The 14,601-nt window shown below is 46.3% G+C and overlaps 1 protein-coding gene across 1 annotated transcript; it reads left to right on the top strand.

The window, feature by feature from the left end:
• The first annotated feature begins 1,441 nt into the window (after positions 1-1,441).
• Positions 1,442-13,877, top strand: LOC115399221 (high-affinity choline transporter 1-like). Its single transcript, XM_030106502.1, has 9 exons — positions 1,442-1,625; positions 2,374-2,487; positions 2,564-2,719; positions 3,365-3,513; positions 3,656-3,799; positions 4,451-4,604; positions 5,247-5,464; positions 5,753-6,218; positions 13,789-13,877. The coding sequence occupies exons 1-9, from the start codon at positions 1,442-1,444 to the stop codon at positions 13,875-13,877; spliced, it is 1,674 nt and encodes a 557-aa protein (XP_029962362.1).
• The last annotated feature ends 724 nt before the right edge of the window (positions 13,878-14,601 follow it).

Raw genomic sequence — 14,601 nt, 5'->3', positions numbered from 1 at the left:
TGTTTGTCTTCAAAAATCGGAGCTCGGATGAGGATCGAAACATTATTGAGAGAAATCCTGAAATCACAGACAGAGGTCACGAACTACCCGAAAAGTTGAAGACATATTTATGTTTGAATACTTTTATATTTACTGAAATATACCAAGAGTTACCCAACTGGTCCACTGGCTGAGTTTGTCTTCATTGGTTCTCAACCTAAGGTTCCAGCCCGAGAATACTCTGAGGGCCGGAAGCTTTCTGTGCTCCACCACCAACTCAAATAAATTCACACAAGTCAAAGAAAAGCGGAATGAGACACTTTACAGACTCTAATGTCGGCCTGGAAAACTTCCCCATGGTCCAGTTTGGAAGAGTTCTGATCGGCAGAGAGAGAACTGCGTCCGTCTTCGGGCCGAGAGGACGACTCCAGACTCTTCGTGCAAATGTATGGAGGCTCCATGGAAAAACACTTTCAGGATTATTTTGTTAAAGATGTAAACAAAAGACTTTCCATTTGGAAAAAAAATTGGGAAATTTCCCAAAAACCACAAGCTGCAGTACCCATTTACACCATTAGATGGTGAGTCAGGAGCAGCGACTCACTGCTGCCACCCAGAGCGCAAAACGTGGAATTCCACAAAACTTCACATTTCAGAGACAAAAACTTTAACAGCCTGAAGAAGACGAGCTGCTGCTCCAACATTCTGTAAACCTGTTTGGTTTTTTTGTTTGTTTTTTTTTTTACTATAAATGCTTCATCTTCATCATCATCATCTTCATCATCATGAACTGTCTTCGACTTCCCACATTGGATGTGCGTCACATGAAAACTGCTGACTCAGGAGAAGCGGCTCATCCTGGACTGATTGACTCGTTCTCTTCTGTTGGAGCCTCAGATTGTAAAACTTCTGCATCTGTCTGAGAGATTGAATTTTTTTTAACTCGTGGTGTTTTGTCTCCTCGTCTTTCCTGTTGTGAGTCAAAGTGAACATCAGTGAAACAGGACGACCTTTATTTTGTAACGCTGATATTTGGATTCATTTTTACTGTCCGTTATTTTATTGGTTGACCTCTGGACACAGTGAATGTTAATAAAGTGGAGAGTTCTCCAACACAGCGTCTCAGGTCTCATGGTGTTAACATAAAAGGGAAACTTGATCCAAAGGACCAGAACCAGCTCGGTATCAGCAGGCAGCTAAAGGTTTTGTTCTCATCCTTTTAAAAAGTAGCATCAGTGCTTCTCCGATACTTTCTGCTTTCCTGAAACGTTCTCCAGAGGTTCTCTGACCAGTTTCCTGGATATCTGCTGACAGCTGCTCAGATTCCAGAGATGAGGCCTCTGGGAGCCACGCCCCCTTCCACACCGCTGGAATCAGGTTTTTCAGGTTTCTGAGGTGTCGGGATGCCTGCAGCCGGCCCCCCTCTGCACACGGAGCTGTTCCTCCCACCCGGACCGGCGGCATGGCGCTCAACGTCCCCGGGCTGGTGGCCACCGTCGTTTTCTACGCGCTGGTGCTCGGCATCGGGGTCTGGGCCTCGGTCAAGTCCAAGAGGGACGAGAACAGGACGCAGGCCAACCACGCCGACATGGCCCTGCTGGGGGACAGGAAGATCAGCTTAGTGGTGGGCATCTTCACCACCACCGGTGAGTTTCCCACGGCTCCAAGGCACTCTGGGCCTAACGATGGCGTGTGTCGAAACAGGCTCTAACACGACTCTGTGCACTGACACTTAGCTGATCTGCTAACTCTGAGAGTTGAGTCTGAAACACTCTATCCGTTTGGCAGAACTTGCCTCCAGGAGCGTTGTCTGTCTGGTGTCCGTTCCAGATCAGGTGACATGCAACACTCAGTGTGATTTACTGTTCAATTCAGTTCAGCTTTAGTTTTATAAAATCTCTGAGCAGGCAAGCAGAGAAGAACTCGCTTTAAACAGGGACACACCTGCAGAGCCCGGCTCAGAGGAGGAGAACCCTGCTTCACTCTGCAGAACAGCTTGTCAATGTCAAATTCAGTTTCTGTCGTGCTCCGATGTGTTCAATATCTTCCTCCATCTCCGTGCTGGAGGCGCTCAGCGCTCCATCCTCTCCAGCTTGAGATCAAGCCAACACGGTTTCCGGCTGATGGTTTTTGTGTAAACTGGATCTAAAACACACAAACCCGTCATTTGAATGTTCCTGTTTGCTCGCGGCGGGACTCGTACAGACGTTCCTGCTCGATCACGGATGCAGAGTGAGTTTCCAGTTTCGCAGGATGTCAATCAGTCAGACTTTGACGGTTCCAGACGTTTCGTTCATGGAGAAAAACCAGCATAATTTCCTCATGACTGGCTTGTTTGAGAGATCCACCTGCCAACCAGCCAGCAGGAGCTGAGTCTGAACGTTATCTCTGCAGCCACCTGGGTTGGAGGAACCTTCATCATCGGCACGGCTGAGACGGTGTACGACCCCAAGTTCGGCCTGGTGTGGGCCGTCATGCCTCTGGCAGCGACGGTCGCCTTCACCCTCGGTGAGACGCCTTCATCTGGTTGTTCTTCTGCTCAGTGCTGCCTTAAAATGAAAACGTTTGTCCTCTTCCTGTGAAGGTGGGCTTTTCTTCGCTGAGCCGATGAGAGACAGGAAGTACGTGACCATGATGGATCCTTTCCAGAAGAAGTACGGAAACGTTGTGTGTGGAGTTCTGTCTGTGGCGCCGCTCATGTCCGAAATCATCTGGGTGACGTCAACATTGATCAGTTTAGGTAAACATGAATCACACTACATGTGCCTGATGTATTTCTGTCCGTATACACATCCTGTACAAGGCCCTGTTTACACAACGGGTTAATTGAAAACATTCGGGTTTTTTCAATTCAGAGAAGTTCTGTTTACACAGCAACGTTTTAAAAACCATGTCTGTTCCCGGAAACGGCAAAAAACATTGAAAAAGATGTAGACAAAATTGAAGTGTTTTCAAAACATATCCACCTTGGGATCCATTTTAAAAAAAGTTGTGTTTTCCCCTGTTTTCACAGAAACGGACCCTGAGCATTCTTGAAAAGCTCCACTTTAAAAGCCACTTTAAAAAGTTGTCCTTTCAGCGACTGTGACCACCATTGCCATGGAAACAGACCCTTCAAAACACAAGCAAAGTTTAGCGTTTTCACTGGAAAACGTCGTCATGTAAACGTAAACAGGATTACTCAGATGAGAGTTCTACATGTTGTAGAAGAACGATCTCCTGTTAGTGTTCTTGGCTCCACAGACCGACTGGATGGCTTCGGCTGCTGCGTCGCAGCGTTCCCAGCGTGTTCCTGAAGTTTCCGGAAGCTCCTCGCTGCTTTCCGCTGCTCCATGCTGGACGTGTTGAAGAGCTGCAGAGCTGCTGTCTCTCTGGTCCCCTGCAGGTGTGACCATGAGCGTCATCCTGGACCTGTCCTACGCCGTGTGCATCTGGATCTCAGCCGCCGTGGCCGTGGTCTACACCCTGCTGGGGGGGCTCTACTCTGTGGCCTACACCGACGTCATCCAGCTCAGCCTCATCTTCATCACCTCCGTAAGCCGCCCCGCTCCGCCCCGCTCCGCCTCGCTCCGCCCCGCTCCGCCCCGCTCCGCCTCGCTCCGCCTCGCTCCGCCTTGCTCCACTTCCCCTCCTCATCGGATCGTTTCACACTCGGCTTTCTCATTTCTCCGCCCAGTGGCTCTGCGTCCCGTTCATCTTCATGAGTCCGGCCTCCGTCGACATCGCCTCCACCTCCTTCAACCACACCTTCCAGGCGCCCTGGGTGGGCTCTGTGACGGCCGGCAGGGCCTGGATGTGGCTCGACATCTTTCTGCTGCTGGTGAGGAACGGCTGCAGCTGAAGGTCCATTTCAAGACAAAACCAGAAAGATTCATTGTGTTTTAGTGTTTTTTTGCACGACAACGGAGCTGAAAGTGTTTTTGAAAACAGCTCCCAAAGTGGAACTTTTTGAAAACTTCTCTGTGTAAATAGGGAAAAGGCAACTTTTCAAAAATGTATCACTCGATTTCCGTGTAAATGAAGGAAGCATCAGCTTTTGACTTGACTTTGTATCCATGGAAACAGGACAAACTTGTTAATGTTTATGGCGTATTGTTCTCTGCAGCCTGTGGTTTGGTTTCAAGATAAACTTCATAGTTTTCAGAGTGTCTGCTTTCTAAACTGACTCTATTTAAAAACACAGTTGTATAAACATGAAACTTTTCTTTGAAAATTAACCGTTCAGTTCTAAAACAAACCAGTCAGTTCTAAAACAAGACTTTAGTCTGAAACGTACCGGTGCTCAGGGTGCTCAGGGTGCACAGGGTGCTCAGGGTGCACAGGGTGCTCAGGGTGCTCCTGATGCTCTGGGATCTGGTTTTCCAGATCGACTGAGCCCCAGCAGCCTGTATTCCAGGAGCAACCAGAGTTCTTGAAGCTGGTCAGACTGGAGGACGCTCTGCGTTGACCTCCCTGTGTTTCCCTCTCGAAGAGCGTCGGAGATTTGGGTTTTCAGGACTTCCACCAGAGGACGCTGTCGGCGTCGTCCTCGGCCACGGCCAAGCTGCGGTGCTACGCCGCCGCGGTGCTGATCCCGACGTTCGGAGTGCCTGCGGTGCTCATCGGCGCCGTGGCAGCATCCACCGGTAACAGCGCCGGGTCTCACCTTGCTGACCAGGCTGGGCTTCTCCAAACATTCTTCTTCTTCTTCTTCTTCTTCTTCTAAGACATGAAAACAAACGACATGTATTTACAACACGTGTTGTAAATTTACTCAGGAAGTTTTCCAACTGCACACATCTTGGAAATGGATTCACGGTCAGGGCAATACGGCTGATTGAAGGTTAGAATTTAAAACTATCCTGTAAACCCATCAGTTACAGTTAAAAACAAAAACAAATGTGAACTCTTTCTTTCTTTCTTTCTGGGACAATATTTGGTCAAGTGAAAGTGTCTGAAATGAACAAAATATAGATAAATCAATCTGTTAAATTCGGCCATATATTGTCTAATTATTTAATCCATTCATTGTACAATATTGGTGAACTGACGTTTTTTAAAACAAATAAATAAATGAATAAATTTATTCCCTTAAAAGATTTAGTTTACCATTCTGGACAATTGAAGAAACAAAGGATTAGAAATAAACTTTTAGTTTCAACTCAGTTATTCATGTTTTTCAAAACTTAATGTTCTGTATATTTTTCTACATGTTCTGCATTACATGTGTGCTAAAAAAGAACCTTGAGTGATTGTGATCTTGCGTTTCTCCACCTGGTTCTCCTCAGACTGGAACCAGACCTCGTACGGTTCTCCGTCCCCGTTTGACCGGGGTCAGACCGGGTTGATCCTCCCGCTCGCCCTCACCCACCTCACTCCACCCTACATCTCCGTCGTCGGCATCGGCGCGGTGGCCGCCGCCGTCATGTCCTCCACCGACTCGGCCCTGCTGTCCTCCGCCTCCATCTTCTCCTCCAACATCTACAAGAAGATCCTGAGGACCGAGGTGAGGAGAACCCGGCCGGTTCCTCAGGTTCTGCTGTCTCTTTTATCACGGAAGCCATTTTTAAGATTTTTTAAAGTGCTGCTTGAGTAAACACCAGTGAGTTAACGGCTAAAAACAAAGAAATGTTAGTAATCAGAAAGAGGTGTGAGAACCCTGATACAGAGCATCTTCCTCCTCTAACATCAGATTATAGAGCATCTTCCTCCCACTGACCGATGTAACTTCAACAAACATCCAGAAAATCTCACAGGAATTCCAGACACCCGTCATGTTGCTCTTCCTTTGAAGGCCTCGGAGAACGAGCTCCGCTGGGTGATCCGGGTGTCCGTGGTGGTGTTCGGGCTGGCTGGGACGTCGCTCACCTTCCTGCACACCGGCGTCATGGCGTTCTGGGTGCTGGGCGGAGAGATCGCCTACATCATGATGTTCCCGCAGCTGGTCTGCGTGCTCTTCTTCGGCGTCTCCAACGCTTACGGCGCCGCTCTGGGCTTCGGCGTGGGAATCGTCCTCAGACTGCTGTGCGGCGAGCCGCTGCTCGCCATCCCTCCGGTTCTCCACTTCCCGGGCTGCAGGCTGGAAGACGGCGTCTACGTCCAGTACGCCCCCATCAGGACCGTCTGCATGCTGCTGGTCTTTGTGACCATTCTCGCCTCCTCCTGTCTGGCTTCGGTCCTCTTTAGCAGAGGACTCATTCCTGAGAGGTGGGATGTGTTCAAGGTTAAAGGTCGACTTACTGAACAAACTGAGACGGAAAGTAAAGAGAACCAGAGATCACCGTCGTCATGTGAGACTGAAGGAGGTTTGACGGAACCAATGTTGGAGTCAACATGCTGACAAACTGCCTCCTCACGAAACGCAGACCTCAGGTTTTACTGTCAATCGATGACGAGTGAGATGAGTTTTGAATTTGAGGAATGAATGAAAAATACTGTAAAAGCTCCGTTAAATGAGCCTTTACAGGGAACTTCTGGAAATATTTAGAAATTAATCATTTCAATTTCTTTTTGATGTTTGTGACTTCAGGAAATGTAAAACTGACCAGAATGTGGTGTTGTAGTTCTGTAGACCTTTCTTGATCTCAAGATCACATTTTCAAGACCCTTATCTTGTCTTAGTCTTAACCCCTCATAACCTTGGTCTTTGGCTGTTTTGGTCTTGGTCTTCTCTTGGTCTTGGGATGCTCTGGTCAAAATGAGAATTTGTCAACAGTCTCTAAACAGGCTGAAATGTTTCTTAGATGTCTTTGAAGGATTTGTATCAGTCCCTTCATTGACAAATATATTTAAAATGGGAAACTGATGCAATCGGAATTGTAAGATCTCAAGAAGAAACTGAAAGTTGAGCCTTTTCGGGGTTTTTGCCTCATTAAGACTTGTAAGAGATGTTTAAATGAGTGTTTTAAGTGTTTCTGTTGAAGAAGGTCTTTATGAACAGGTTGGATGGATCAAAGAACGAACTCCATGTTTACATGAGAACAATTTAAAAAATCCATTTCAGAAAAGTTACGTCAAGAAAAGAGAAAGGAAGAAACGTTGAGTCCAGTTGTTTCCATTCCAGACCGTGAGTTGGCGCTCGGCGGTCCTCTTCCTCGTCCTGCTCATTGCGAGACACGCTGGTCCAAAACCCAGCTCTTATGCAACACTGACTAAGTTGACCAAAAAAAAAAAAAAAAAAAGAAGGGGAGGGGGGGGTGGTAGTGGCAACCTGATGGCAACTCCCTTGACCTATCGCACTTGAAGCACTTGAAGCAATTGAAGCGTTTACTAATGGTTTCTTTCTTATGTCTGAATTCTTGCTTGTGTTGTGCGTCGGCTGAAGGAAATTGTAGAACTGTAGAAAAACTCTTCCAGGTGAAGAAGGTGGATTAATGTGCACCTCCTTTAGGAAACACTGGTAAATTCAGTATCTCACGAAGCAGAAAAGTTTTCAGAGACTCAGAATGCAGTTTGTGTGTATCTGAACAGACGTTTCCACTTGAAAACTCCTTTTTCCTTTTTTTTTATTGTACATCTGAACAAGTTTTCCTGAAAGTTAATCACTGGCTTAGTTCAGCAGAACCAAATAAAGCCTGTTTTAGATGAAGTTTCCTCTGACTGTTGTCCTGGTGTGTTCTCACACACTGAACAGGTAAAACATGATGCCTGCTGGTGGGCAGAAAGTCCGTTTCAGGCCTGAAGCATGTTAGATCTCAGAGATGTTAAGCCGATGCAGTCAGCTCTGTGGCTCCGCAAAAACAAACCAGAAAATCACCGGAAACGCAATCATCTCATCAGTTATTACATTTAAGTGGCTTCAGCTTCAGGCACTTTTTGACAATAAGATGATGAAGTTTCAGATTAAATTAGTTTCAGAGTTTCTTCATTAATCCCAGAGTGGTGGAAAATCACAGAAGAACGCAGTGGAGGACAGCAGCCTACATGTCCAGTATATCATCTGTCGATGAAATATGTGACATTAGTTATGTCCATCAAATATTTATGTTCTAAACGTCAGACTTTACTACTTCACATGAAATAAAGTGTTTCATATCGTATTTTGTTTCATAATAGTGTCCTGTCTTCTCTGTGGAAATAACAAATGAAAGAAGCTGAATCCTGAAGTGTAAAGGAGAGAAGTCTGCTGCAGTATTTTTTATGCACACGTCCAGAAACATACTCAAACTATCTGACTTTCTGATAAATGATGTGAAATCAAGAGCTGCCAGCAGACGGCAGCAGAGTCTCGGCTGAAGATTGAAGTTTTCTGTTTGTGGGAGTCATGAAGTGAATCATGAAAATTCAATTCACAACATTTATTAAATATTTTGTCTGTGACTTTTTAATTCACAGTTGTTTCATTATTGTGCCTGTCCCGTCTGATGGAGTCCCGTCCTCTCCCTCATCCCGTCTCAGCATTAAAACAATTAGTGTAGTGTCTTTTATTAAAGAAGAAAGTGAACGTCACTGATAAATGAGACCGTTATGACATAAAAACGATCTTCAAGAAGGTCAAACGTCCTGATTTTTTTCCCGTCATTTGAAAATCACTGGAAGGAGCAAAACGCAGACGAAGACGGAGAACCATCACTGCCGCTCTGCTTTCTCCATGTTCCAGGTGTAGTGAAGCCCAGGCAGTGCATTGTGGGTACAGACGGATCAAACAACTTTTAAAGGTTCCTGTCAGATTTAGATCTTCTGTCTGTTTCCTGTTTTTAAGGAGTTTTGAAAAGGTGGGCAGACGAGCGAGTCCACTGAACAAAGCTCTCGCCAAACTGGGATTCTCAGCTGAATCCTGAACTCGTCACTAAAGACGTTGTTTGAAGTTGTTGTTCTTCTAAACATGGAGTTACTGTACCTGCTGCAGGTTGAGTCAATAAGAAGATGGTTTCTGAAACGGCTTTCCTTCACGCTGACGTGTCGGATTTGGTTTCCTAACACTCACTCAGTAATTCATTCGTCCACTTTCCATAAAAGCTGGCATGTGTTTTCCAAAGTGGAAGAAATCTGGAAGAAAACTTACGGGCTTTTCTGAGTATTTACTGAGATCCAGAAACAATCAGGGGACTCCAGATGGATAATTGGATGTAAATGAGCAGTGGCGGCTCTGAGGGCTGCGGTGTGTTTTCCAGACAGTCGCACCGGCTCGGCTCGGCTCGGCTCGGCTCGGCTCGGCTCGGCTCGGCTCGGCTCAGCTCGACTCGGTCCCACCACCAACCCGTGTTGTCATTTCCAAAGTGCCTCATTGTTTCACTGCTGCTTCGCCTCCAGCTGGCACAGTTCTGATACAAACACACCTGAACGGGAGGATAGAAGTGCATCTGCTTAAAAAACACTCTTCAGCACAGTCGACGATAGAAATCATAACTCAACTGAAAATTAGATCTATCAGTCAGTTCACTGTCAGGACAGAGCATCATCTATTGAATGCTGTCTTTTATTCATTTCCTGCAGTTTTACCCAAGATGCTACAAACTGCTGTAAGACATCCAGAACAAAAACCAACAGCAGTATCTGATTATTATAAACAAACTCAGAGGATTGTTGGGAAAAAAATAAACCCAGGAAGCGTCTGGGTTGATCCAAAATGGAAAAACTGAAACCAACAACCTGCTTCTTCACACGTGTGGAAAATCCACATCAGTTAAAGAAAATCCTCAGATTAATGTTGGAGAATCTCAGTTCACCTGGATAAATTCATTTAGTTCTGCCATATTCAAATGTTTTTGTAGAAATGTGTAATTTTCTGAAGGATTCTAAGTTCATGTTGTGGAGAATATTCTAAATACCTTCAAACTGGGATATTTCTAGTTGAACAACGTGATGAAAAGACACGGACACACTTAAAAACATTTCTCCTGTGGGCTGTCAAGTGTCAACCTGTAGTCTCTCTCCTCTCATTGGAAGGTCTGCAGTTAACAGGCAATCATGACCCTTCTTCCGGGTTGAGGGGCGGGGCCAGCGCTCCCAGGTGGCTCAGCAGGTTGAGGTGATGTTTGATCCCTGCCACGCGGAAGATGAAGTTTCTTCCCACCCTCCAGAATTAACTACGACTTGTTCCGTATGGAAAGTTTGGCAACTCGGTGCTTCATGGGAGGTAAATGCAGATGTTTTATTGTGCTCTGCTCACCGGTGTTTGTGAAACGTGACGACCAGCCGTGTTGTTAGCTGCTGCTGGCAGTTAGCTTGGCAGGTTTTCATGTCCTTTCACACTGTCATGGGATTAGCAGAGCTGCAGTAACATTAGCAGTGTTGGAGTAATGTGGTAATGTGTTACAGTAACAGTACAGTTACTTTTCTGGGTAATGAAGTAATGCAATACTCTCAACTCATCGACTGCCGGCCGTTTTCAGAGCAGAGAACCTCTCACTGCTAGCTGATTATGGCTGATATTTGAAGACAGAATATTGAGTTTTATGACTACATAAACACGGAAACCATTAAATGAAATGCTTAACTCTCTTCTATCTGGAAAAAGAATTGTGTTTCTACCTTTTTCCGTTCTTTAGAAATCAGCAGTAGAAGATGGGTAAGTTTCACCAAAATCAGCCTCTGACTAGAGAAGGAGACAACGAGCTTTTTAGTGAAAAGACAAAAATCAAGCAGAAAACTGACTTTGAGCTCAGATTTTCTCCTTTAGCGACCCCTGACACATCTGAACAGTTGTTCCTTTCCCTTCAACGAAATAAAAAACACTTAGATCAGGGATTCTGACTGCAGAATAATCATTTATTTGACACTATGTACAATTCAACGACAATAACCTTTCATGGAATCGCAGACCTGCAGAAAGAAAATGAATACCGTAAATCAATATATGCAGATATGACTGTTCCACCCAAATCACCCGAGGTTACCACCAGGCAGTGCTGCCACTTGTAAATAAGTCATTTTACTGCTGTTGTCGCATATGGGGCTGCGAGTTTTACAAAAACATGATTCTGGTGTTATTTTAGTGGAGATCTGTATTAAATAAGTTTTCTTAAGTCTGTAGAAAAGGTGAAGACCTCCAAACATCTTTCCTGGAAATAGTTTTTGCCTCAGTATAATGCAGCTCAAACTCCAGGCCGAGTGGTAACGTCCATGGTCTCATCTCTGGAGTGATTAACGGACAATGGGAAGTCCTTCAGTTCGTATACTAAACAATACAGTGGTGTTGTCATTGTTCTTTTCCATCACTCCCCTCACATCCAGCCAACTTCATTTTTCATTGCATTACAGCAGGACATCATAGTAGCACTATGTGACAGTGGTAAAACCAGGGGACCGTGACAGTGGTTCATGACAGTGGTATTTATCAGTGCTTCATGACGGTGATCAGTGGCGCTGGAGCTGGAGCAGCTGTTCAGTTCTCAGTATCTGGAGTGTCGACGTGTGTCAAAGTGTTTGCGAGTCGCTCGGTATTCACACCGTCTCCACCTGCTGCTCCCACTTTGTCAAAGCCTGACACTCTTGTCAGCGCGCCGAGGCCCGGTCCCAGAGGCTCATGGGTAATCTGCCACGCACTGACTCTGTGTAACCAACGAGTGTCAGGATTTGACTTTAGATTTGTCAGAGTCATGGGCGGACACCTGGAACCCGGCTCCCCGGTCGTCCCCATCGGCAGGACTGCCGCGAACCCCGTGAATAATTCACGTCCCGTTACTGTAGTGATGAGACGCCGTCAGGTAAAGGCTTCGGGTCATGACCCAGAGATGACATAGGAGCGTTTCAGAGTCATTAAACACCTGGCCAACATCGCCAGCGGCGCCGTACACCGTCACCACTGGGCGGCGCTGACCAGCCTCCATCAGCGCCGGATCCTCCGTCACCTGGAGGCGGTGAAGAGGAGCTCAGATGGAGACGGTCGCCGTCCCGCACTGCACACAGCAGTTTACACCAGTCAACACACTCAGCTCTGCTTTCATGAGCTGCAGAAATAATGAGGCTTATTGTGTCGACTCTTAATTAGAGTTTAAAAAACTGGAAAAATGCAGCTTGAGCTTCACGGAAGGGGAGGGAAGGAAATTAGTCATCCGAACATTTTAGAAGAGTTTCATTCCAATAGACAGACAGGTGCTCTGCAGACAGCCAGCTGGGTGGATGGTTGGTGGTGTACTGGACCAGAGTTTCTTAACCCTGGTCCTCGAGGCCCAGTGTCCTGCATGTTTTACCTCTCTAGGTAAAACATGCAGGACACTGGGCCTCGAGGACCAGGGTTAAGAAACCCTGTACTGGACCGAGACGAGCCTCCAAACTTTGGACCCTTCCATTCATTGGCTTTGGGATTAACTATTATTTTCTAGAGTCTCTCACCACCCAAAAACAATCCATTATCTCCAAGTGCTTACAACAACAAAATATTCATTACAAAATCAATCAATTCGGTTGGTAAAAGAAAAGAGAAAAGCGCCCGCCCCACCACTCACCACTTTAGCTTGAACAAGACATGAACAGGTAACGAGCATCAACAGGGTCGGAGAAACAGCGGGAACATCAGGTTTGTTAAAACTCAAAAGTCTATTTGATTTAAACTTCTCTGTGAACTAGTGCTAATGTTGTCGAACAACAACGCCATCTCCTGGCCCCACATGCTCACTACATCGTCTTCAGCTCCTCTTCTGTGACCATGGAAACAGACATCGTTTTGAAGTGTTTCAACTGAAACCAACGTGTTTTCACTTGAAACGTCGTGTAAAGAAGGAACAAGGAGTCGAGTGGCATTGAAAGCAAAAGACCTACCAGGACCTGCTTTATATATTCTCTAACCAGAACATCCACAGTCTGTAAACGTTTGAGGAAACACAGTCTGGACAGTTTTGTAAATAAGAAGGATCATAGCCCCTGAAAACAATCCAGACGTTTCTGTGAAGAGGTTGCAGAACACATCTCCTCCTCTCTCCGGCTGAAATAAAGTTATTCTGCCTGCTATTCCTGCAGACCTCTTTACCCCCGTAGACACAAAAGGAAAAAGGCTAACTTGTCTGATTTATCGTCGTCCTCCTGCAAACAGACAGAGAGAGACGGCGGCAGAGGCAGGCAGCTAAAATTAATTTCAGCAGCCGTGAAAAATTGCCCACAAGACGACCTTCAAGTGCAGCAGCGACGCAACAAAAAGACAACGTGAAGGAGAGAAGTGCCTCGCCGGGAGCAGGGTTCGAGCCGCAGAGCAGAAATCTCAATGAGCGCTTGGTGTAATTAAAGAGACGTGGAGCTTTAGAGGAATTCTGACTGCAGAGACGCGTCTCAGCAAGTCTGGCAGCAATATACTGTTAAAGAAAAGGTGAGAAAAAAGCTGCATGAGACCAAACAAGGTTTTATCTTCAGCTGGCGGTCAAGTCATTCTCCTGTTGGTCAGCAGGTGGCAGTGCTGAGACTCTTCTTCTTCTTCTTCTTCTTCTTCTTCTTCTTCTTCTTCTTCTTCTTCTTCTTCTTCTTCTTCTTCTTCTTCTTCTTCTTCTTCTTCTTCTTCTTCTTCTTCTTCTTCTTCTTCTTCTGAAAGTCTCCTCTTCTCGCTCAGGTTTTGGCTTTACTCTATAAAATGAAAGGTGGTTTGGTCCTGAATTTAATTAATGTCAGTGTTATATGTCATTACTATTGTTCTGTCCTAATATGAATATTTCAGATTAAACTTGTTTAATTCAAACTAAAAGTAGAGGAGTTTGGAGGAGTCAAGATGGCGCCGCTGTGTCTGGCAGTCCGCTTTCTCCTCTGTGTCCTGCTGTCTTATGGATTTGTAGTCGTGTCATCGGCCGTTACATATGACCGAGCTACGCTTCTAGAACTGCGTTTTCCGTTTAATCATCCTGTTAACGGGAAATTCCACAACCCTCCGCCACCACTGTTGTCATCAATTCCTGCCTTCCTCAGTCGCCCTGCCTGTCGGCGTCCAGGCAGTAAGCGCCGCAGAAGACGTGGTCGGAGAGGAGGGCTACATGTCAAGCTTCGATCCTACCTGAACCTGCCTTGGACTAGTGAGCTGATTGGACCTGCCTGCGCCGTCCCCAGTAGAGCTCGGGAATGTTACCGCTGGCTTCTTCCTGTTGGCCCGGACTCCGCCATCTCTACCCCAAATTGGTGTTGGTGGGAGAAATCCTCGCGCGGCCGTGTCCTGGAAAACCTCCGCCCGATTACTCGTATGACAGCGCTGCCTGCCGCCTCGTCCTCGCTCCGCATGGGGTTTTGCAACGCCAGATCGATCAACAAGAAAACGTTTGTCTTCAATGATATCATCTCCTCCCGTAATCTGGATTTCTTCTTCCTCGTGGAAACGTGGCTGCCACCAGGTGATGTCAGTCTGTTCTCGGAGCTCCTCCCCTCCGGCTACCTGTTCCTAAACTCCCCGAGACAAACGGGAAGGGCTGGAGGGATAGCCACCGTATACAAGCAGTCCTTGAACTGCCGCCAACTGTCCACCAGGGGGTACTCCAGCTTTGAGCTCCAAATGTTTGTATTGACTCTGCCCTGTCCCATTCTGTGTGCTGTCATTTATCGGCCACCTAAACTGAAAAAGGATTTCCTGAGTGAGTTTTCCGAGTTTCTAGCAGAGTTTATGCCAAAGTTTGATAACATCCTAATCTGTGGGGACTTTAACATCCATGTCTGCTGCCCCTCAGATGAGTTGGCCAATAACTTTAAATCTCTCCTAAACTCTCTGGATCTCACACAGTCTATATCTGGTCC

This window comes from Salarias fasciatus, chromosome 13, assembly GCF_902148845.1.
Source record: "Salarias fasciatus chromosome 13, fSalaFa1.1, whole genome shotgun sequence".
Classification (NCBI taxonomy): domain Eukaryota; kingdom Metazoa; phylum Chordata; class Actinopteri; order Blenniiformes; family Blenniidae; genus Salarias; species Salarias fasciatus.
This window is presented reverse-complemented; position numbering and strand designations above follow the sequence as displayed.

Bases quoted from the DNA above. Each gene is read 5' to 3' on its own strand.
- LOC115399221 (XM_030106502.1), top strand. From the start codon at position 1,442: ATGGCGCTCAACGTCCCCGGGCTGGTGGCCACCGTCGTTTTCTACGCG. The intron at 5,465-5,752 runs GTGAGGAGAACC...CTTCCTTTGAAG, and splicing joins AGAAGATCCTGAGGACCGAG to GCCTCGGAGAACGAGCTCCG. The intron at 6,219-13,788 runs GTAAAGAGAACC...TGCCTTCCTCAG, and splicing joins TGAACAAACTGAGACGGAAA to TCGCCCTGCCTGTCGGCGTC.